We start from the raw sequence: 20,820 nt of genomic DNA, 5'->3' as shown, positions 1-20,820 counted from the left end.
GTCAGGGTAGTGGTACGCCAAGCTCATACTTCAACAGTTGCCATGTCAGCGGCATACCCAGGATTACATTCTTATTTCGAAGGCAGATGGCAGAAAAAGATATTCAAATCAATACAAAAGGTTACGATTTCATTTCACGATGAACGGGATAGAAAGAGAGTCACCTCAACGAAACAGCGAGTGAATCAAGCCTGGAGGCGACTGACATCCAGCCTCACTTCCAAACATGACCCTCCATCTTCAAGTACTCGACACTCTCAGCCTGCTCCACCACCTCATCCTCGTCGTTCTTCAGGAGCCCCTGGTCGAACAGATCAGCACCAAATTTCCACGGCTTGCGAGACGCCGGGCAATGCATAGGTATCCTGAATTTATAGTCGGTGCCCCATTCAATCGCACCGTGCCGGTTCCAGGCGCACTCCAAGTGAAAATAGGTAGTGCAACCCTCGCAGCACAGGTCCACGTGCGGGTCGGCGCGCTCGCAGATGTCGCACGCCGCATCCGCGGGCTTGTTGGCTGGGTTATTGATCTTGCGCGCCAGGACGCGGCGGCGGGCCTCCTCGGCGGGCTGCAGGCAGTCCCAGTTGCGGAAGTCGTTGCTGGAGAAGACCTCTTCGAAGCTGCGGTGCTTCTTGATCTGCTCCAAGGTCGGACATCCCAGCTGCGTGCGCCAGGGGAAGAACATGATCGTGCCTGGCTTCGGAGTGTCGTCGCCGGTACTCTGCGGCGTGAGGATTGCGGGGTGGCCGTCGCTGTCGCTTGACTCATTCTCGCTGTCGGTCTGCTGGGGCGTGAGAAGGACGCCCCCGTCTTCACTGCTGAACCCGGCTCCGTCGTCGGATGTCTGCGTCGCAGCATGGGATGTTGAGGGGGTCGGCACGCGCGACCCAGCGTCAGATGCCTGAGGAGCTGTGGCAGGCTCGCTTGCCGCACTAAGGCGGGCGAGATCCTTTTTCAGCTCGCTGTAGGCGCGGAAACGGAAGTAGGACATCTTGAAGCTGAGTTGGGGAGGTGAAGTCGGGTGAAGGTGAAGATGAAGGTGGTCGATGGTTGATGTTACTGATGGCGATCATCACGGTCCATATATACGCAGCAGCACAGGGATAGGAGTTCTCTACAACAAAGAAAAGAGCTCACAATGCCCATTGTATCAAGGATGGAGTATAACAACGAGTAAACAACGAATGGCCTGATTCAGGCCTGGTACCCAACTGAAGAAGTACTTGCAAATTCTTTGTCACGCGACTGTAGGCAGTTATCCTCATTGATCTATTACACCAATCTTTTTATACTGAAATGACAGTCTCATCAATCCTCATATTCCGTTCATTATGCAGATGCAAGCACCAAGCACCCCTTGTTTTCGCTTCTTCATCTCCACCATCACGCTGAATCAAATCACAAAGCATCTCAACCAGTTACTTACACACTCCATCCTCTGCCCTCATCTTCCTCGTCATACCTAATCCCCCCCCCCCCAAGAACCTATTTTGGATCATGCGCAACAACCTCAATCTCAACGCGCATATCATCCTCGCCCAGCCGCGTGACCCCGACACAGGTCCACAGGGGCTCGTGGTCGGGCATCCACTTCTCGAAGTTCCGGACCATGGCGTCCAGCGCCTCGTTGTTGATGGGCACGTGGTACGAATTCACCCGGAACACCTGGCTCCAGCCCTTGCCGCCAGCGGTCTTCAGGTTCAGGTCCACGTTCGCGAAGGCCTGGTCGATCTGCGCGTTGATCTCGCGGTGGATCTCGCCGGTCTGTGGGTCCCAGCCGCCTGTTTACCCAGAGATTTAGCATTGCATTGTGTATGCAAGATGGTGAGGGAAGGAGAGGACCTACCCTGGCCGGAACATTCGATGCGGTCGCCGATGCGGACGGCCTGGCTGTATTTGAAGGTTTGTTGGTTGCGCTTGCCGATACCGTCGTAGTTGTAGTAGGTGAGGTGGGACATGATGCCTGATTAGTGTAGGTAGAGGGAATGTTAAGTCGAGGGGGTCTTAAGGTAAAGGTGAAATAGGAATGAATTGAGGTTACATGCGATGACGATGGGGTTTTATAGAGTTCCCGGGGCGGGTTAGAGACAGCGGAATATATGTTCCGCGGGGAAGGAGTGGCCCTGAGGAGATGAAGTCATGGATGTTCTCTCACATTCTGTCTGTCTCAGATCGGTGACACTTTCTGTCCCTTATTCCTAGATAAACAAAGCCAGAGCAAACTCATTCTAATGCGAAGGAATGGAATTTGCCAAGCTCTCTTCGTGAAGTGTCCAGAATGTCAACATTACATGCGGGAACTTGCACCACACAGCATTCTCTGAGTACAGTACTGTATCTAGACTCAACTTCCAATCAACTTCCAAGATTGGTCTGAAGTCCGACTTCCTAGGTATGTTCCCACATATACCATAGTCCATCAATTTACATATATAGTTAGAATCTGAGAATCACTGCAAAGCCAAGCATCAACCCAGCCCGTCCGTCAATCAAAATCACGTGACCCGGAGTCATGAGTAATCGACTCCCAGCGTGGCCCAAGACTAACCTGTTTAGGCGCTAGTGGCTGGCGGTGACCACATCCCCCGACCGCCCGGAGATATACTGCCGGCGGACCGCATTCGGCGCCAGCAAGCTCCGCCCGGTGGTTCCTCGTCCTTCTTTCCATTCCCCAGCCTTGGAATTATTCAATTATTCGCAACTGAGATCTGAACCACACTCTTTTACTTTCCTACTCTTTCATCCAGTTCCATCCACTCCCTCATCCATAAACACTTTTCCTAACACTCAATTGCATCCATCCCGCACCAGCATCTGTACACTAGACCTCATCACCCCAACCCCAACCCATCATTCGTATTCTACCCTTGCGACTCCGCGACACTAATCAGCCATAGTAAGCTCCGCCCAGCACCAACGCCCCCAACAAAGACCACCCTCACTAACACCCAATCACCGCAGCTACCCTCCACAAATTTCTCACCCCCAAAGACCAAAAAAAATGTCCATCCGCACCCTCTCGGACACCGACTTCGAAGACAGCACGCTGAAGCGCGCGCGCACGGACCCGACCGCGCACCGGCTCTGCTACGACTGGATGATCGTGCAGGGCAACTGCCACTACGCGCGCGACCGCGCCGCCTTCACGAGCTACCGGCCCGTGACCACCGTGCGCCTGCAGACCAACATCTTCAACCCGATGGAGGAGCTGGAGGTGGCCGGCGTCGGCACGGTGGAGATACCTGTGATGCGGTCGCTGACGGACCCCACCAACCCCAACCACAACCCGTTCGACAACACCCAGTCCAACACCAACACGCACACCCTCGTCCTCGAGAACGTCCTGCACATCCCCGAGGCCGTCTGCAACGGGTTCAATCCGCTGCTGTACGGGAGCAGCATGTCGTGCACGGCCGAGAGCTGGACGGGCGCGGATCGCGCGGGCACCCCGCTGTGGGTGGCGACCCCCTTCGCGGGCGGGTCGCGGCTGGTGCTGGCCGGCGCGGCGGCGCAGCTGCAGCACCAGCAGGGGGTCTCGGAGCTGATTGCCGGGCGGTATTATACGCTGAGTCTGTATATTAGTCCTGCGGAGAAGGCGGAGTTGATGGGGTAAAGATGGGGAGAGGTTGTTTGCCGCAGAGATGGGAAAGTGATTGTGGCAACCGAGGGAGAAAAGGGAAGAGTGAATCCTGTTGGGGCGAGGCAGGAGGCAACATGACAGGTGACTGTCGGCTCGTCTGTACTGTACAATATATTATGATACCTATGATAGAATATAGCAAAAAAGCAATACGATACGATTCCGGATAAGTCAAGCGAGATGCATGGCGAAAAAAAGCATGGCATGGCATGGCATGGCATGCCTGCCCCTCCGTCGGGGGTCGGATGGACACGTGGAAGAGCGGCAGTCGGAGAGCTTCACCCAGCTCGATCGATGCCATGAGATGGGATACAGAAAGAATTCCCAATAACCTCCTGCAGTAGCTTGGGCGCTTAAACGGTCCGGTCAATTCGATTGTGGATCGAGTGACTGGGAAAGAGCGTCTGTGCGAAAGGTCAGTCAGTCACTCAGTACTCAGTGAGAGAGTGTTTGGAGGCAATTTACTGATCATCCCGGGGTCTAATTTAGGGCTCGATCCCAACTTCACGCCATGTGGGCAGCAAAGACCGCGGGGAAAGTGAAAGTGAATGAAAGGGGGGATATACCTCAGCCCACTATAGTTCGACCCAACCACTCGCTTAAGACCCTGAAATCCAGTTCACATGTGTCTCCATGCGTCCTTAGGACGGAGTCGAGGGCCGAGAACCTACCAGAAAAGAAAGGGTCTAATCTCGCATCTCGTGTGTCGAAGTGTGTCTAATCCCCATGGGGTCTTCTCTCGTCCGGCTGTTCGGCCCGTGGCCCGTCTGTCACGCAAAGCACCACCAAACACCCCCAGAAACCACCCAATATGGCTCAATCTTGCCCCAACCAACCTTTTTTCAATCCAATATCCAGCGAGATGGCAAATGGCAAATAGCAGATGGCAAATGGCAAACCCAACGATCGTGTTTCCCTGCGGCAGTCCGGCCCAGACTGCCACTGCACACACCCTCTCTTGCCTTTCGGGCATCCCCAGCTTCCCCGGATTCATCTAATCCCGTTTGGATACGGGGTCTCATCCTTGCTGCAATTAGCCCGCCACTCAGCCTATTCTTTGCGAGTCCCTGTCCCTGTCCTATCACAGCGCCTCCTCCCCAGCAAATTTTCCGCGGCATCTGGTGACAGGAAGGGACTATAGTCAGACATGCAGCAATACCCAGTCTTACCATGCCATGCCACCACCCCTCGCCCGCCCGCCAGCCCGCCCTCGCTTCAATTTTCGATGGTATATATGAGCTCCTTGATTTCCGCTCGAGAGTCCGGTTTCTCCTTTTTTTTCTTTGTTTCTCAGGTCAGCTTTGAACATCAATTCGAAAGATTGTCTTCCGGAAGCTCTCTCACACCATGTCTGAGAAACATACGGCGGAGGTCTCCCACCTGGACTCGTCCGAGGTCCAGGTCAAGGGGGTCCACAATGCGGCGTTGGCGGTGGCCACCATCCAGCAGAAACCCAGTCTGTGGAGCAAGAGCATGCTCAAGGTATGCCACTCGGTGATGTGGTGCGTGGGCGGGCGTTGCGGGTGCTAACGGACAGTTAGCTGTACTGCTGTATCGCGGTCGCCATGCTCAACTCCTGCATCAACGGTTACGACGGTTCCCTGATGGGCTCGATCAACAGTTATCCCCAGTACCGCGATTACTTCGGGTTCGACCCGGACGCCGGTACCCCCTCGACCGGTATTGTGTACGCCATCTATACCATCGGAAACATCGTCGGATCGTTCACGGCCGGTCCCTTCACTGATTTCAAGGGTACATTCTTCTTTCCCCATTCCCTTGGGTCTGACTACGGAACCAAGGCTCTGACAGGCGTACAATAGGGCGACGAGTCGGCATGGCGATCGGCGCCATCTTCATCATCATCGGAACCTGCGTGCAAGCCTCGTGCCACAACCTGGGCGGATTTATGGGCGGCCGCTTCTTGCTGGGATTCGGCGTGGCGACCTCGGCCACTGCCGGACCGGCTTACGTGTCGGAGATGGCCCACCCGGCCTACCGCGGTGCCATGACGGGTCTGTACAACGTGCTGTGGTTCGGGGGTGGTATTCCGGGCACCTTCATCCCCTGGCGCACCAGCCACATCCAGAGCGATATGAGCTGGCGGATTCCGATCTGGCTGCAGATGGTGTTCTCCGGGCTGGTGTTGTGTTTCGTTTACTTCCTCCCTGAGGTAGGTCTCTAATGGTTATCCGTGCCGTGAAGACAAGAGGCTCATCGTGTCCAGTCCCCCCGTTGGCTCATGTCCCACGACCGTCACGAAGACGCCCTCAACGTGCTGGCCGAATACCACGGCGAGGGCGACCGCAACGCTCCGATCGTGCAGCTGGAATACCGGGAGATGATGGAGGACATTTCCAAGACGGGGTCCGACAAGCGGTGGTGGGATTACCGCGAGCTGTTCAACACGCGCGAGACGCGCTATCGGTCCATGCTGGTGATCTTCATGGGTGAGTTTCCCCAGAGCCCCCTCACCGTAGCCACCGCAACTGACATCGCACACAGCTCTCTTCGGCCAATGGTCCGGCAACGGCCCCGTCAGCTACTACTACCCGCAGATGCTCCGCGGCGCGGGGATCACCAGCAACAACACGCAGCTGCTGCTGCAGGGCTTGCAGAACGTGGTGTCGCTGATCGGAGCGGTGTCCGGGGCGTTGCTGACGGACCGGTTCGGGCGGCGGCAGCAGCTGCTGGTGTCGACCAGCCTGGTGGTGGTGCTGTTCATCATCGTGACGGCGCTGAACGCGACCAACGTCGTCGACGGGCCCGACGGCACCCCGACCGCCAAGAGCGGCATCACCGCGCGCGCCCAGATCGCCATGATCTTCATCTTCGGCTTCGTCATCTCCGCCGGCTGGACCCCCAACCAGGCCATGTACCCCGTCGAGTGTCTGCGGTACGAGTCCCGCGCCAAGGGCATGGGCATGAACAACGTAAGTTTGGTTGGTGACTGGCAGGCTTCGTGTAAAAGATCCTAACCGACGAGACAGTTCTTCGTCAACATCGCCTCCTTCTACAATACCTTCGTCACCGGCATCGCCTTCACCCGCGCCGGCTGGAAGTACTACTTCCTCTTCATCTTTTGGGACACCCTCGAGGTCATCGTCATCTACTTCCTGTTCGTCGAGACCAGCAAGCGCACCCTCGAGGAATTGACCGAGATCTTCCAGGCCAAGAACCCAGTCAAGGCCTCGCTGAAGCGCGATGAGGTGCTCGTGTCGGGCGGGGAGGCGACGCAGATCACCAAGGAGACGGAGGCGTGATACGCTGGGGGGTGGGTTGAATGAGGAATAGTGGAGGAGTAATGGGAGGCTTCTGGGTGGTTGGAATGTTTGGATGTTCGCTGTGGCAGTCGATTATAACTTATCATTAACATTAATAAGGAAGCTGCTGCTGCTGCTGCTGCACCGTCCGATTTGGCCACTGCTTCTGCTCCCTGTATACATCTACAATCAAGTAAGCTTCATGCCCAGAATGATGATACCTCCTGTACAGCCCAGGTTCTGCTCCGTGCAGTCCCCAAGGAAGGTATTCCACTTATCCTATCACAGGTTCAGGCAGGCGCGCGACCCACGGCTCAGGGACAAGAATCCGGGATTAGGGCTGCATGAGCGACAGACAACCTGCCTGGCCCCTGACTGAAGCGGATACTTAGTTATCTACTCCGTGGTTAGGAGTTATTCATTCGGCCTCAGTGGTCATGTATCTTATCGCTGATGGCCCCAGCGTAGTCACTTTTCAGATAACTACCCTACCTAAGATATATTAGTACTTGGAGGTTAGTACGTACTACCTTAGGTAGTACTGTAGTAGGTACCTCAAAGAAGTTAAGGTCCCCAATCGGCTGTACATAAAAACAGACTTCCTATAGCTATCCTTGCGCCTAGTCACGTGAGGTTGGACACAGTCGGACACCCCCAAAACACGGCACCCGAACTCCTTATAAACACCTAGTTATTAAACAATACTCCAACTGCTCAGTGAGGTGACCTACTATCTAAGAACGGACTCTGACTCTTACTATTATCTTCTTTGCCTTCCAACCGAGCCAATCTATTTCTCTCGCCAAATGTCAGTCACTCAACTAAAGCGCATAACCGCTGTATGACTTCTCCACCACCCTGGTTAGCCCACCATGTCTACTACAAGCAAACCTGGGGCAGACTCACTCCGTCCGCGTCGCCTCCAGTCCTTGAAAGTCTTGGCTTATTCTCAATTCCTCGTAATTATCAACTCCTGCACGACATGAATCCCCCCTTCTTCCCCCGTCATCCGCCGACCCTCCGCATCCACCGCCGCCAGCATGATCTGCTCATCACTGACCGTCGCCAACTGCGTCCACTGCGTATCCGGCAACGACAGGGGGTGCCGGAACTTCTTCTTCCGGGACTGCGAATGCGCACTGCTCGGATGCTCTCCTTCCGAAAGGGGATACCCGGACCCCCCGGGCCCCGGCCCAGTCGTCGTGCTTCCGCCCTTCGCGTTCAAGCTGTGGGATGACCAGTAGCTGCCCGCCCGTTTCACCATCCGGCGACACACGGGGTAGATCATGGGGAGGTTGCCGATCAGGACGGCGACGAAGGTCTCGCGGCAGGCCCAGCTGCCGGCTTGCGAGGCGCCGTTCGCGCCGGCCTTTGGGTTTTTTTTTTTCCATTAGCAAGGCATTTTCGTCGTTCATTTGAAAAGACGGAGGCGGGGGGAGGGATCAGTAGTCACTCCACGGAAGAGTCAATCAAGTAAGGGGGGTTTACGCACCGTGACAATCAACACACACCGCAGAATCCCCGCCGCCATGACGAATAGCCCGCCGCTGAACAACACCACCAATTCGAATTTCTCTCGCCATGGGAGACGGGCTTTGAAGAGGATCTATCCCATAACACGATCAGCCTTGATCCCAAGCAAGAACCAAAATCATCATCGGTCCGGATCTTTCCGAGAAGGGGGGAGCGTACAGGGAACGGAATCGAAATCAAATACACATCCGTCACCACATTCAGCGTCACCGTGACATACACATCGATCGGCGAGACGGCCGGCTGGCAATAGTTCCCGGGATCCGGGTGGATCTGCCAGTTCCTGTGCAGCGGACGACACCCCAGCAGGATACTCAGGATGACCGCGAGGTAGGTGCCGGCGATGAAGATGTAGGCGAGGCGGATGCGACGGGTCATGTTGTACAGCCCAGCCCTAGATTGTGGGGGGTCAATCGAACAGCCACAAAACAAGACACCAATAATCCGTCCAACCAGGAACGCAGAGACGTACGTCAGTCTCGCATAGAACACCGCCATGCACGTCTTGAGCAACCACAGCAAAGTGGTGTACAGCGACCATCCCAGCACTTGGGTCTTGGAGCCCCCGACGCGGAGCCGGTACTCTTCGGACTGCGGCGAGAGCGCCGCGCGCTGGGCTGCGGTCATCGCGTTGTTGGCGAGACCGTGCCACCAGGCGCTGACGCAGTAGGCGGCGCCGGTTTCGAGGGCGTACACTACCTGCCAGCAAGAAAATTGGTAAGAGGGTGGACATCGACCGATAGGGTTTTGTGTGGTTGTCATGAAGGGGGGGGCGGTGGGAATGGGGGTTTGGGGCAGTCAGCAGCCAAGCTGGTCGTAGGTAAGTAAGACGTACCCCTGCAACCGGCATCAAATAATCATCCAATGCGAAGTTCTTAGGCCCCGCCGTAATCCACCGGGCCGCGATGCGGCAGGCAATGGTCAGAATGGCAATGGCCAGGAGGGTAAAAGCCTCAATGACGAAATCGTCAGCCATGAAGCCGGGAAAGGGAAGGAAGCAGAAAACAAAAAGAAGGGGAAAAGAAAGTCGTCCGTGGAACCATTCCGAAGCAAGGCAGATCAGATCGGGGGAAGAGAAGGGGGGGGGGGGGTTATTATGTATAAGACAGGTTTTATCAGGGGAAGAGACAGAGAGAGGGATTTGCATCATCATCTGTGCATTTTTTTTTGGTTTCGTTGTTTGCTCTTTGCTTCTATGTATCACTTTTTTCCCCTGGACAACAAACACAAATGCCGACTCGTCAATGGCTCGGGAAAGACAAACGCAGAACCCGCATACGTAGGAAGGATGGATGGACATGGGCTCCACTTTTCCCCGTCCTGGTACTTCTTGCAGGTTGGTTACTACGTAGCAAGAGTACCGTTTTTCTGCAGAACAGAACAGGGAAGTGGACAATGGGCAAGGCATAACACACTAAATACAAAATAGTCTACTGACCGTTTGGTGCCCCATGTCCGATGAACCGGTGGTCCCCCTGGGGTTGGAACAGGGGGGAAGCCCGACTGCCCCCGAGAGGGGGCACTGTGACACCAGTGGCCAGTGGCTAACTTAGTAGCCAGGAAGTGGGCCCACGGCATGGCTCATGGCATGGCTTGTAGCATGGCTTGTGACATGGGGTGTGCCGCCTGTCAGACCGTTGCTTCAGCGGATGAGCCGAGCTGTCATCTCCATTCAACGGTGGAGCCAACGGGCGACATTCACTGTTCGTTAACCCTAAGCGGTGTTAGTGGGTGAAACGACCCCGCCACAACAACACCGGTGCAACCTCCGTCGTTATTGCGATCATCCACTTTCCTTGTTCGTGCAATAATGTAAGGAGGAAGAAGGAAGGGGAGGGAAAAGACGGAGAATAAAAAAAAAAAAACTGCCACCGATCGGCACGTTATCTGTCAGTCATTTCCCCTCCTCTCCTCCCCTTTCCAAGGCTATTTTTATTCTTTCTTCCTTCCCTTCCGCCCGTTTCGTTTCTTTTTTTCGGCATTCCATCCCAATGCCGGTGGCTGCTATCATAATGGAGTCAGTGGATGTGACAATCATCGGCGCAGGTAAGGTTGCATGCATCATGCATTTGCGTTCACCTTGAGCACAGACTCATACTGATCCACACTCAACAGGCTGGAGCGGCCTGGCTGCCCTCAAGACCTATCACCAAGTCCATCCCAATGCCTCCATCCTCCTCCTCGAGACCGCCGACACCGTTGGAGGCGTCTGGGCCCAGCACCGCCTGTACGAGGGCCTCAAATCCAACAACATGCGGGGCACCTACGAGTTCAGCGACTTTCCCCTCGACGATTCCTACGGTGTCGCGCCGGGCGAGCATCTCCCCGGAGCGGTGATCCAGAAATACCTCACCGACTTCGCAGAGCACTTTCACCTGACACCACACATCCACCTCCGACGACGCGTTCGCACCATCCAGCACGAACCCGACACCACTTGGACCTTGACCGTCGACCATCTCGACCCTGAAACCCCCGATGCGATCACCGAAACCTCGACCCTACACACCAGCAAACTCATCCTCGCGACGGGGATCACCTCGCAGCCCTACCTCCCCGACTTCCCCGGCCAGGAACAATTTACCCCACCATTATTCCACATCAAGGACCTCCGCCACTACCAGGATCAGATCTTCGCCCCTCCGCCACCAGCCATCTCCCCGCCCGAAGACACCAACACCAACGAGAGCATCGTGATCTTCGGCGGCACTAAGTCCGCCTGGGACGCGGTCTACGCCGCCGCGACGACCACTCCCTACCAAGTGGACTGGATCATCCGGTCGACCGGCCACGGCCCGGTCTGGATGGCGCCGCCGTACGTGACGCCGCTGAAGAAATGGCTGGAGAAGCTGGTGACCACGCGGCTGCTGACGTGGTTCAGCCCGTGCATCTGGGGCGCCGCGGGCGACGGCTGCTCCACCGTGCGCCGGCTGCTGCACGGCACCTGGCTCGGCCGGAAGGTCGTGGACGCCTTCTGGTGGGTGCTGGGGAACGACGTGCTCACGCTGAACAACTACGCCGCGCACCCGGAGACCCGCAAGCTGGTGCCCTGGATCAGTCCCTTCTGGATCGCCAGCGGGCTGAGCATCCTCAACTACCCGACGGACTTCTTCGAGCTGGTGCGCCGCGGGCGCGTGCGGGTGCATGTGGACGAGGTGGCGGGCCTGTCGGACCGGACCGTGACTCTGGGGTCGGGCCGGCGGATTGAGCAGGTCCGCGCGCTGGTCTGCGCGACCGGGTGGAAGGCCAAGCCGGAGATCCAGTTCGTGCCGGCCTCCCTGGAGCAGGAACTGGGGTTGCCCGAGGCAGAGGACTGCGTGCCCCGCGAGGTGGTGCGGTGCGCCGACCACGAGATCCGACGACGGTTCCCCCGCCTCCAGCATCCGCCCCCCATGGTCAAGGGATACAGGCCCCTCGCGGCCGATGCGCCGGCCGCCGCGGGCCATCCCCTGCGCCTGACCCGGTTCATGGTCCCCGTGGGCGACCTGGGCAAGGAGCGCTCGATCGCGTGCCTGGGCCTGACGATGACGATCAACACGGCGATGGTGGCGCAGGCGCAGGCGCTGTGGGTGGCGGCGTGGATGGGCGAGAAGCTGAACCTGAAGAGTCAAGAGCGGTGTCCCGACCCAGCCAGGAAGGCCCTGCGGGTGCAGTCTTCCTCCGATGTGGATGCGGATCTGGTCTGGGAGACGACGCTGCACAGTCAGTTCGGGGTGCATCGCTATCCGGGCGGGTTCGGGCGCAGGAATCCGGATTTCGTGTTCGATGCGTTGCCGTATGTGGACTTGCTGTTGCGGGACTTGGGGCTGGATTATCGGAGGAAGGGCAAGTCGCTGAAGTGGCTGGAGCCGTATGGGATGGAGGATTATCGGGGGCTGGTGGAGGAGTGGATGGTTGACTGATGGGATTAACTTGACGAATGTAAGCATAATTGGGTCGTTTACGAAAAAGCAACAACGATTTTCGAGCATGCCTCATTCTGCCCTCTAGTAGCAGTCTTTCCAGGCTCAACTACCAACATAGCCCTAACTCATTCTCCGGGCCGGACAAATCCCCCCTCCACCTCACAGATCAAACTCCTCAAAGACCGCGACTCCTCCGTTCACTTTCTGGCCCAACACTTCCCCATCGACCGTCCCCGACCACCGGAAGAAATGCTGCCCATCGCCCGCCACCTCTCGCGTCCCCAGCATCGTCACCCGCACTCCCCTCATCACCACCTCGACCGCGAACCCGGACGCGGCGGCATGGCCAACCCGCTGCACGCTGACAATCCCGGCCTCACAGCCGCTCAGGACCGTCACGCCATCTTTGAGGACCGATGCGCTGGCCACGGGGATCGTCGAGTTGAGCGGCGTCTCCTGGAACCAGACCAGCGAGTAGGGGCCGACGTGGGCGTGGCCCCAGAACCATTTCTTGACGAGCGAGTGGAAGGGGCGCTCCGACCAGTTCTACGTTGCTTAGTACTGGACTGTACAAAGAGAAAGGGTGTGGCCATACCTTATCATGATACCCATACCCCTCGAACTTGACCGCCTCTCCATCGACGATCAGATCGACGGTGGCCTTCGCATGCGGGACGATATTCACCCAGCCGACCGACCCGAGTCTCAGCGAGGGATCGAACCGTTGGGATGTAGTGCACGGCGTTCGGGGGGAGGTAGCCTTGGTAAGGAGCGTCAGCTTGCCCTATCCCACCCACTCACCCTCAAGCAAGAATGCAGCACCCAAACAAGAAAACACTCCAAGCAGACAGAAAGAATAAACGGGGGGGGACCGACATTCTCCAACCTCAACCGCCCACTAATCCGACTCCCATCCCACCCGATCCAAACCTCCAGATTCGGGCCTGCCGCAGCAGCAGTCGCCGCCCTCGACCTAGCAAACAACCCCCGACTCGCATCCGCATCCCCACGCCCAACAACCCTCTTGCTCTTCCCCCATTTCCCCTTCCCCTTGCCATTGCTCTTGTTCTTCCCCCTCCCCATCCCCTCCCCAACAAACCCAGGATACCCCCCCGAAGAAGCAACCCACCCGCCCAACCCCTCCCAGAACCCGACATTCCACCCGCCACCATCCCCCAGCACGATGCCCTCACTCTCCTCCCCGGCGACGCCAATCTCACTGACCACCCGCCCACCATCCCCGGCCACCGGACGGCTGCCCACGGCCCTCGAATCGCCAGGCTCCTCCTGATCACCTTTATCCCCTTTATCACCTTTATCGCCGCGATCATTACCCCCACTCCCACCACCAGTACCCCCATCCCGATCTCCATCCCCATCCCGCCCCTCATCCCCAGGGGGTGGGGGAGCAGGAGCAGGGGGGGCATCCGGCAAACTCACATAAACATAACTCCAGACGACCGAGCTCCCATTGCGGGGCGCCATCGGGAACGCGGCGGGAGCGCTGGTGAAGAAGGTGACGACGGCGGAGAGGTTGGGGTTGTGGGCGGCGACGGCGTCGAAGTACCACCATTCGAAGGCGGAGGCGTTGACGGCGGAGAGTTTGGGGGCGGAGAGCTCGGAGAGGTCGGGGTTGGGGGTGTGGTAGGTGGCGGTGATGGGGGTGTTGGCGGGGGCGGGGAGGGCGGGGATGGGGGCGATGTATTGGGGTTGGACGTGGGGGGTGAGGAGGCAGAGGAGGAGGAGGAGGAGGGAGAAAGGGGTCAGGAGGGTGGAGAGGGGCGTTTTCAATGTCGTTGGCATGTTTTTTGGTTGGGTGGTTCTTGGAGGAGATTCATTTGAGGGGTTGGTGGGTGTGGAGAATGGCCATATATTGACGCAGGTTCGGAAGATGGTGGGGTGTTTATAAGGGCTGTATCGTGAAGGGGAGATGCATTTGCAGCTTCATGGTAGTGTGGTGTACGTGTACGAACACAGCCAAGTGTCCCTGTCGCGGAGAAACCTATACGGATCTACTTTGGCCGAGTCGAGTCGCACCACCACTACCACCACCACATCGATGCTGTTGTCCGTGTTCCACACATTAGCGCGGTGGATGACAAGGAAGCAGGGACAATTGTACAAGGACTTGGTCAAACTCTCATATCTCCATATCCCAAACAAACAACAAGGCCAACGCTCCGAACTGCCGAAACAAAGAAGAAACAAAATCGCTCTACTTACATCCCACATACGTATACACAACAACAGAACAACATCAAACTAAACCCATCGCTGATGCCAAACCCAACAGACAAATCCCGTCCCAGTCCCCGGCCCGCAATGAAACTAGATACAAGACAAGATAAACGCTGCGGCCTGAACACTTATAAACAATTCTCACAACGCCGTGAACATGCAATGTTTCTTCGTTGCCTCCTGCCCTCAGACTTGTCCATTGGAGTCATCGCTGCGATCCTCCTCCTTGACCGTTGGCGGTCGTGTCGTATTCGACTCGGAATCGCCCTTTCCGCACCCTTTGACTAGCATATGTCGCTGTGAACATTTGTATCAGCATACACTGTAAACTAAAAGATAGGATCCGAATAGAGTAAAGGCATACCTTCAGAGCATCCTTGCGGGAGAAACTCTTGTCGCAGTGATTGCAAGGGAAAGGCTTGACCGACAGATGGATCCGCTTATGTCGTTTCAGGTCGTGGTTGCGGTTGAAGCTCTGGGGGCACTGATCGCACTTGAACGGTCGGTCGTTGGCGGGGCCGGGCCCTCCATGGCCCGGCGGCGGCAGGTGGCCGCCATACATCCGCTGCATGTGCGCCTCGAACCCACTGTTGAAAGTGTGGGGCATCAGCGAGTTAGGCGCGGTCAGGGACATCTGGGCGTTCGGGGTGTGCAGGTTCGTCCACACCGGCCCACTCGACCCCGGGAGGGTATATGACGGCCAGGGCTGGCGTTGGTAGTTCAGGTGATGCGCCGGGTGGGGGTTCGACGCGACGCGGCCGGGGGGTTGCATGCCCATCCCGGTGGGGCCGTAGGGGGAATAGCTGCCCGGCGGACTGGCCAGCTGCTGCACCGTGCTGTAGGCGGGCGCGGACGAGGACTTGACCATGTAGGGATCGTTCGAGGGGAGCGGCTGCGGAGAGGGCACGGGCGGGAGACCGTGCTGTGCAGAGAGCACGGCATGCGTGAGCGCGTGCGGGGGCGGCGGTTGCGCGGCACTGACAGGGATCGGTTGTTGGAACGGGGGCAGCTGGTTCATCTCGTACCCCTGCGGTATGGAGTCCGCTCCCGTGGGCGAGGTGACCGCGTTGCGACTAATCGCATTATTACTTCCGGGCGGCGAGAACGTGTCGCGACTCGCATAGGGGCTCAAACTCGACGTCCACGACGGGCGCGCCACCGCCGCTGCTGCACCCGACGCACTGCCATATGAGTTCTGGGTGGGCCAGAACGGTCCCAGGTCGGGTGTGGCTGGTACGGATGGGATATTCCCGGCGGTCGTCTGGTGGGCAGTGGTGACGGGGGTGGTTTCGCCCGATTGACTCGTCGCCGGTGGGGTCAAGAGGTTGCTGACGCTGGGGTTGAGGGCGGAGGGATTGGGGAGTTGCGTGTATTTCAGCGCGCCGGGAAACTGTCGGCTGGGGAGCTCCATGCTGGGGAGCGGGGGAGCGCCCGGGCGACGGGTGTTCAACGGCGGCGGAGCCGACAGCGCTTCGAGAGAGGGCCCCATGCCGGGGGCGGGAATAGCAAGGGCAGCCATGTTCGCGCTGGTATCACGAGGGTAGCCGGTAGAAGAGAACAGTTCGACCACGTTCAACGGGGCGTTGGTCAGAGTCGAGGGCGAAGGTCCTGGGGGAAAAGCAACGCTTTCGGTTCCAAGAGTCCAATATCGACTGCCAGAGAGGCCTCCAGAGATGTCCGGAGGATCCAGGAGGGGCGATGGGATCGCCCACAAGCGATCTCGCGGGGCAGTCGGGATGAGAGAGATCGCGCACGATCAATCCGTTGTCACGCTCGTCACGCTCGTCACGGTTGTCAGGTCTCAAGGCGATGCTTGGTGAACCACTTGCGCTCAGTTGGGAGTCATATCCCAGCAGGAGCGAATGAGGAGTAAAAGGCAAATCAAGCCACCCGTCTCTTGGTCGTACAAAGGCACCGAACCAGTCGCCAGCAAGTTCTTGAAAAGGTGACGATTAGACACTCACGCACATGGTCTGAATCAATGAAGAGCAGATGAAGTGACAGATCGGACCGAGGCGTGGTAAAGACGAGGCAGGCGATATGCGGCTAGATGCGACCCTCAGGTCAACGCTGACGTACCGTGGAATGGCGAAAGGCTAAGTGCGAGTGCGGAGGTGAGTCAACGAGGCGCAGGGAAAGGGTGACACAAAATAGGTAATGATGATGATAATGTTGATGTTTGAGGGGAAGTGGCGTGGGAAAAGAGTAAAGAGGATGATCCAGATGGTGAGGTGGTGAGATGGCGATGATTAGTAGTAGTGGGAGGAGTAATAATAGTAGTGAGTAGTGAGTAGTGTGCGTGCAGTGAAAGAGCGAGAAGTGGTAGTAGTAGTAGAAGATAAGAAGGTGGAGATAAATGATGATTCGGTGCTGCGGCTGGCCGGTCCGGGGCCTCTTTTGATTTTATTTATTCTGGGAACGGGTGAAGATTTTAGTCGACTAGGTAGACTAACCAAAGGAAAGGTGCAAAAAGTCGATGAATGATTGATTGCTGGTCGGGATGGGCAGAGACCTTCGCAGGCCCAAACAACCCGGGAATGAAGACGTATCCAGACCAGTCCAAAGCCGGGTCTGGCCAGTGCGGGGGGGGGGGGGGAGGAGGAAGAAAAAGAGAGGGAAGAGAGAAGAGGGAGGGGAGGGGGAGCAAAAGAGAGAAGAATTAGGGAAACCCCGAAAACAAAAAGAAAAAAAAAAATATGACAGAAAATGACAGAAAATGACAGGAAAAAATATAACGAGTAAAGGGAAAATTAGAAACCAGACAAAACCAAGACAGAATGAGTGCGAGGTGAGAGCAAAGAGCAAAGAGCACAGCGCAAAGAGCACAGAGCAAAGAGATAGCCAAGAAAGGAAAACGATGGTATTTTTTCTGGGTTTTCCCCGGTCAGGAAATATTACCAGGGAGAAATTACCCACCCAAAATCAGCTAGGCTGTCAGGAATATTAGACGAGGAAGTCCAAAGAGAAAGTGGAATGCTTCTGCAATGAACGGTTTCTTCAGGGCGAGAATTCGAGTTCTGCAGCAGGAGTCCCCTGGACCAGGAAAAGGTAAACACAAATGGAGGAAGAGAAGTTAGAGGAGGAAAGGCAGACAATCCAAAGAGGAAGCTCAATCAACCATGGGACTTGCAGCAGCAGCAGCAGCAGCAACAGCAGCAACAGCAGCAAAGGATAATTTAGTTTAGGGTACTCCGTGCTCCGTACAGTCCAGTCCACTCCGTAGAAAAGTGAGTGAATATCGGGCTGCATCCCCTAATCTGGGGAATCACTGCTCCTGCAGTCCAGTCCGGTACGGTATGTACAGTCTGTACCGTGTGTACGGTATGATACATGTCAGCGGGTGGTGTGCTGTAGTGTATTGTCTGGCACGGCTGGGACTGGATCTGGACCAGGTGAGCGAGTCAATGTCTAGACAATCCAACCATTCATTCTTTGCAATTATTCCCCTCTGTCTAACCGAGAATATTCTGAAAGGAAAAACAGAGAGAATGAGAGCAATAGAGAATGAGACAATAAGATCCTGATTGAGAACAACCGCGACATCCAACAGACAGACAGACAGTCTTACCCATCGCCCATGGATCGCAATGCTCGTTTCCCCACCCCACCCTTTTTTTCCTTCCCAGACTAACCAAAGTAACCGAGAAAAAAAAAAGGAGACTAAAGGAGACTCAAGGCACTAAAGGCACTAAAGACACTAAAGACACTAAACGACCAGGACGACTGATCAACGGCAACGTGGTTGACAGGGCTCTGGTACCAGACCAGACGCCCGAAAAGGGTTTCCACCTTCTCGGCTCTTCCCATTCCCATCCATCCTCTCGTCTTCCTAGTTTCTTCGTTCGTTTGTTCTTCGGTCCTGTTGTTCCTCCGCTGTGGCCACCCCCTAGGGGCCTGCTTAAGTTGAGTTAAGTGCTAAGTCTAACCGACCACCACATGATTGTGTACCACACCACACGACGTAGGGGTGGAGGGGTAGGCCCGAATAACTAGTTAGACTACTATCTCTTGTTCTTGTATAGGTGTTGTTGTCATCAGCTGAGAATCATCTCCATCCTCAAATTGACTCTGTCCCAACCAGTAACCAGCAACCAGCAACCAGCAACCAGCAACTCAATAGCATCGAATCGGCTAGACCTCCCATCTGCAGCGTGGTCCTGACCGAGTTGGTAAAGAATCATAAGCATGAAAATTTTACAGAAACACTATCAAAAGAATGATAAGAATAATAATTCCGGACCAGAGATGAGGAATCTCAAACCCGGTCCTACAACCCCCCCCCCCCCGGCCCTTCACCCCCTACTCCCCTCTTCATGGGGGAACCCTACTTTCCTACTGTACTTTCTACTCACGTACTACCTCTATCTACACAATAGGATCGTACCTGTGTTGAGGTGATTGCCCCTTCAAGTAACCACTCCCTCTTTCTCCCCCTTCTCGGGAAGTTAATTACTCAGCCTGGATGGAGCCTGGAGGCCAGAGCCCAGAGTCACTCAGTCCAGCTGCTCGCGCATCCCTATGCACGCGGGATGGCTGGAATGATAATCATCCTATCCGGCAGGTACTTTTTTTTCCCCCCTGTTCCCCCATGACCCTCTTCTCTATCGCTCGCCGGTCGTTCTATTCTTACTTTCTATTGATTTTTGGCACTACTAAAGCATCTTCCCTGTCGACCAAGCTTGGTCAGATAGGCATGTGGAGCGCAGTTCGACGATCGGCCAGCCCGACCCCAGCAGGAATCAGCCCTCTGGTTCTTTCCTGTTTTCCTGTTTGGTGGAGTTTGGCTTTAAGCTTAGCAGACGGGGAAGGGAAGAGGGGGGGCGGCGGCCACGACGATCGATCAGAAGTCAGAATCTCACAGAAAGGAAGGGGGGCACAGGAGATTTGCACGTCACTTGGTTCATTCATCCTTTTCCCCACGATACTACAAACTGTCATGACGCCGACATGACCACTCCTTGAACAACAGAGGGATTGTCAGACATTATCCTAGTCGCAGCCAGGATTTCCCAAAAACACCCGGGGATGGCTCCTAAACCAGGTAGAGAGTGAGAGCAAAGGTGTTCCCCCCAGTCCAGTCTGATGGTCACCGGAAATGCGATTAAACCCCGCGGGCGCAAATCAGATGCATCGATCGTATCATCACGATAGAAAAAAAAAGTGGTCTTGGCTTTAAAGGACTCGGCGCGACGAAAAAGGGGCAAGCAAGCGATCTGCTGCTCCTTGCGTCATGGAATGCATGACAGATGCTGGGCCGGTGTGGTGGTCATGCTATTTAGTTACTGCTGAGTCTTACGCGGGGCGGGGCGAGTCACTCTGGCTACGGACCATTGGTGATTTTGATTGAAGAATTATCGTTTCAGTCGAAGAGGAGGGAGGACGGAGAGGGGGAATCTTGCAATAATGGATCACGATAAAAGGATGATGATGAGGTTGATGTTAATGTTAAGGTGAGTTACCAGTCAGGTGAAAATTGGACGGTGACTGTGTCTGGTCAGTCTCCCCTTCTTACTCAGCGGTCGGTGGTTTGACACGCCGGAAAATAAACACGACTTTTTGACGGAAGAGACCCTCCCCGATCCACTCCTCATCGAAGCTTCGATGGCCACTCCGATCCAGTGGAATCATTAATATGGTTGTGATATGTTCCTAGTTACGGAGTACAAAGTACTATGTATTACTATACCTACATTGGTACTGAGTATAACCTTAAAGACTGCGTTATGATCATTCTATCTTCCCTCTTCCCCCTCCCCCTGATGTCGATGATATTTCGACTCCCCGGTGAGGATTGAACTGACAGGGCCTGCACGGACAGCCAGCAGAACAAAGAACCTCATTCCCCGTCCAAGCCGTCCAAGGCAAACAACGGTCCCTGGTCCGCCTGGGAGACTCTCCTCTCCCATTCCAGTGCTAGCCCCGAGCTCTTCCCCGACCGACCAACCGACCAACCGCCCGCGGGCCCTCGCCATCCATCATCCATGCGTGCATCTCACAGTCACCTGTGAGTGGCACTTGCCCTCACCAAGCTCCCAAGAAACAAAGTGCTTCCATTTCCGTGACAATCAAGACCCTGGTTGGGTGAGTGGACAGACCACTTGATGCGTGTGAGATTCCAATTAACTCCCTCCCATTCCTCCGAGAAATTAATCATTGCACCATCAGCAGCACCATAACCAACTCCTTTGGGATGCAGCATGCAGAACCCTCTTCAATAAGGGCCAATAATCTGTAGGGACCC

General features: G+C 56.0%; 9 protein-coding genes across 9 annotated transcripts; 4 read left to right on the top strand and 5 right to left on the bottom strand.

The window, feature by feature from the left end:
• Positions 1-61: 61 nt before the first annotated feature.
• Positions 62-1,244, bottom strand: BO95DRAFT_38176 (uncharacterized protein). The gene has a single exon (XM_025583376.1). It carries the CDS (start codon positions 989-991, stop codon positions 215-217), a length of 777 nt encoding a protein of 258 aa, XP_025445373.1. The 5' UTR covers positions 992-1,244; the 3' UTR covers positions 62-214.
• A 207-nt stretch (positions 1,245-1,451) lies between these two features.
• BO95DRAFT_439963 (RidA family protein) lies at positions 1,452-2,220 on the bottom strand. Its single transcript, XM_025585846.1, has 2 exons — positions 1,847-2,220; positions 1,452-1,781 (listed from the first exon to the last, which is right to left on the bottom strand). Exons 1-2 carry the CDS (start codon positions 1,956-1,958, stop codon positions 1,486-1,488), a joined length of 408 nt encoding a protein of 135 aa, XP_025445372.1. The 5' UTR covers positions 1,959-2,220; the 3' UTR covers positions 1,452-1,485.
• Positions 2,221-2,676: 456 nt separating this feature from the next.
• Positions 2,677-3,806, top strand: BO95DRAFT_439962 (uncharacterized protein). The gene is made up of 2 exons (XM_025585845.1): positions 2,677-2,896; positions 2,962-3,806. The coding sequence occupies exon 2, from the start codon at positions 3,002-3,004 to the stop codon at positions 3,611-3,613; it is 612 nt and encodes a 203-aa protein (XP_025445371.1). The 5' UTR covers positions 2,677-2,896; positions 2,962-3,001; the 3' UTR covers positions 3,614-3,806.
• A 65-nt stretch (positions 3,807-3,871) lies between these two features.
• Positions 3,872-4,787, top strand: BO95DRAFT_439961 (uncharacterized protein). The gene is made up of 3 exons (XM_025585844.1): positions 3,872-4,044; positions 4,207-4,247; positions 4,312-4,787. The coding sequence occupies exon 3, from the start codon at positions 4,367-4,369 to the stop codon at positions 4,763-4,765; it is 399 nt and encodes a 132-aa protein (XP_025445370.1). The 5' UTR covers positions 3,872-4,044; positions 4,207-4,247; positions 4,312-4,366; the 3' UTR covers positions 4,766-4,787.
• Positions 4,788-4,931: 144 nt separating this feature from the next.
• BO95DRAFT_439960 (putative MFS lactose permease) lies at positions 4,932-7,061 on the top strand. The gene is made up of 6 exons (XM_025585843.1): positions 4,932-5,122; positions 5,182-5,395; positions 5,464-5,813; positions 5,868-6,090; positions 6,146-6,573; positions 6,631-7,061. Exons 1-6 carry the CDS (start codon positions 4,988-4,990, stop codon positions 6,901-6,903), a joined length of 1,623 nt encoding a protein of 540 aa, XP_025445369.1. The 5' UTR covers positions 4,932-4,987; the 3' UTR covers positions 6,904-7,061.
• Positions 7,062-7,602: 541 nt separating this feature from the next.
• Positions 7,603-9,552, bottom strand: BO95DRAFT_407395 (uncharacterized protein). Its single transcript, XM_025584067.1, has 5 exons — positions 9,272-9,552; positions 8,909-9,135; positions 8,596-8,830; positions 8,396-8,509; positions 7,603-8,272 (listed from the first exon to the last, which is right to left on the bottom strand). Exons 1-5 carry the CDS (start codon positions 9,410-9,412, stop codon positions 7,853-7,855), a joined length of 1,137 nt encoding a protein of 378 aa, XP_025445368.1. The 5' UTR covers positions 9,413-9,552; the 3' UTR covers positions 7,603-7,852.
• Positions 9,553-10,448: 896 nt separating this feature from the next.
• On the top strand, positions 10,449-12,338 carry BO95DRAFT_356040 (flavin-binding monooxygenase-like protein; the record flags this gene model as incomplete). Its single annotated transcript, XM_025582284.1, has 2 exons — positions 10,449-10,482; positions 10,552-12,338. 2 exons carry the CDS (start codon positions 10,449-10,451, stop codon positions 12,336-12,338), a joined length of 1,821 nt encoding a protein of 606 aa, XP_025445367.1.
• Positions 12,339-12,500: 162 nt separating this feature from the next.
• Positions 12,501-14,144, bottom strand: BO95DRAFT_355940 (uncharacterized protein; the record flags this gene model as incomplete). Its single annotated transcript, XM_025582276.1, has 4 exons — positions 12,501-12,887; positions 12,937-13,101; positions 13,218-13,285; positions 13,655-14,144. The coding sequence occupies 4 exons, from the start codon at positions 14,142-14,144 to the stop codon at positions 12,501-12,503; spliced, it is 1,110 nt and encodes a 369-aa protein (XP_025445366.1).
• A 621-nt stretch (positions 14,145-14,765) lies between these two features.
• On the bottom strand, positions 14,766-16,293 carry BO95DRAFT_355738 (putative C2H2 finger domain protein; the record flags this gene model as incomplete). The annotated part of the gene is made up of 2 exons (XM_025582264.1): positions 14,766-14,876; positions 14,944-16,293. Coding segments are annotated over 2 exons (1,461 nt in total), but the record flags the coding sequence as incomplete, so codon positions are not given.
• Between the last annotated feature and the right edge of the window lie 4,527 nt (positions 16,294-20,820).

Source organism: Aspergillus brunneoviolaceus (genome assembly GCF_003184695.1).
Source record: "Aspergillus brunneoviolaceus CBS 621.78 unplaced genomic scaffold BO95scaffold_12, whole genome shotgun sequence".
Lineage (NCBI taxonomy): Eukaryota > Fungi > Ascomycota > Eurotiomycetes > Eurotiales > Aspergillaceae > Aspergillus > Aspergillus brunneoviolaceus.
The sequence above is the reverse complement of the archived record's forward strand: the minus strand, read 5'-3'. Positions and strand labels throughout refer to the sequence as shown.

Coding starts and splice junctions, on each gene's coding strand:
- BO95DRAFT_439963 (XM_025585846.1), bottom strand. CDS start 1,958: ATGTCCCACCTCACCTACTACAACTACGACGGTATCGGCAAGCGCAAC. Junction 1,782..1,846: donor CATCGAATGTTCCGGCCAGG/GTAGGTCCTCTC, acceptor CTGGGTAAACAG/GCGGCTGGGACCCACAGACC.
- BO95DRAFT_439961 (XM_025585844.1), top strand. CDS start 4,367: ATGGGGTCTTCTCTCGTCCGGCTGTTCGGCCCGTGGCCCGTCTGTCAC.
- BO95DRAFT_439962 (XM_025585845.1), top strand. CDS start 3,002: ATGTCCATCCGCACCCTCTCGGACACCGACTTCGAAGACAGCACGCTG.
- BO95DRAFT_439960 (XM_025585843.1), top strand. CDS start 4,988: ATGTCTGAGAAACATACGGCGGAGGTCTCCCACCTGGACTCGTCCGAG. Junction 5,396..5,463: donor TCCCTTCACTGATTTCAAGG/GTACATTCTTCT, acceptor GGCGTACAATAG/GGCGACGAGTCGGCATGGCG. Junction 6,091..6,145: donor CATGCTGGTGATCTTCATGG/GTGAGTTTCCCC, acceptor CATCGCACACAG/CTCTCTTCGGCCAATGGTCC.
- BO95DRAFT_407395 (XM_025584067.1), bottom strand. CDS start 9,412: ATGGCTGACGATTTCGTCATTGAGGCTTTTACCCTCCTGGCCATTGCC. Junction 8,510..8,595: donor TGATTTCGATTCCGTTCCCT/GTACGCTCCCCC, acceptor GTTATGGGATAG/ATCCTCTTCAAAGCCCGTCT. Junction 8,273..8,395: donor GGTGTGTGTTGATTGTCACG/GTGCGTAAACCC, acceptor AAAAACCCAAAG/GCCGGCGCGAACGGCGCCTC.
- BO95DRAFT_38176 (XM_025583376.1), bottom strand. CDS start 991: ATGTCCTACTTCCGTTTCCGCGCCTACAGCGAGCTGAAAAAGGATCTC.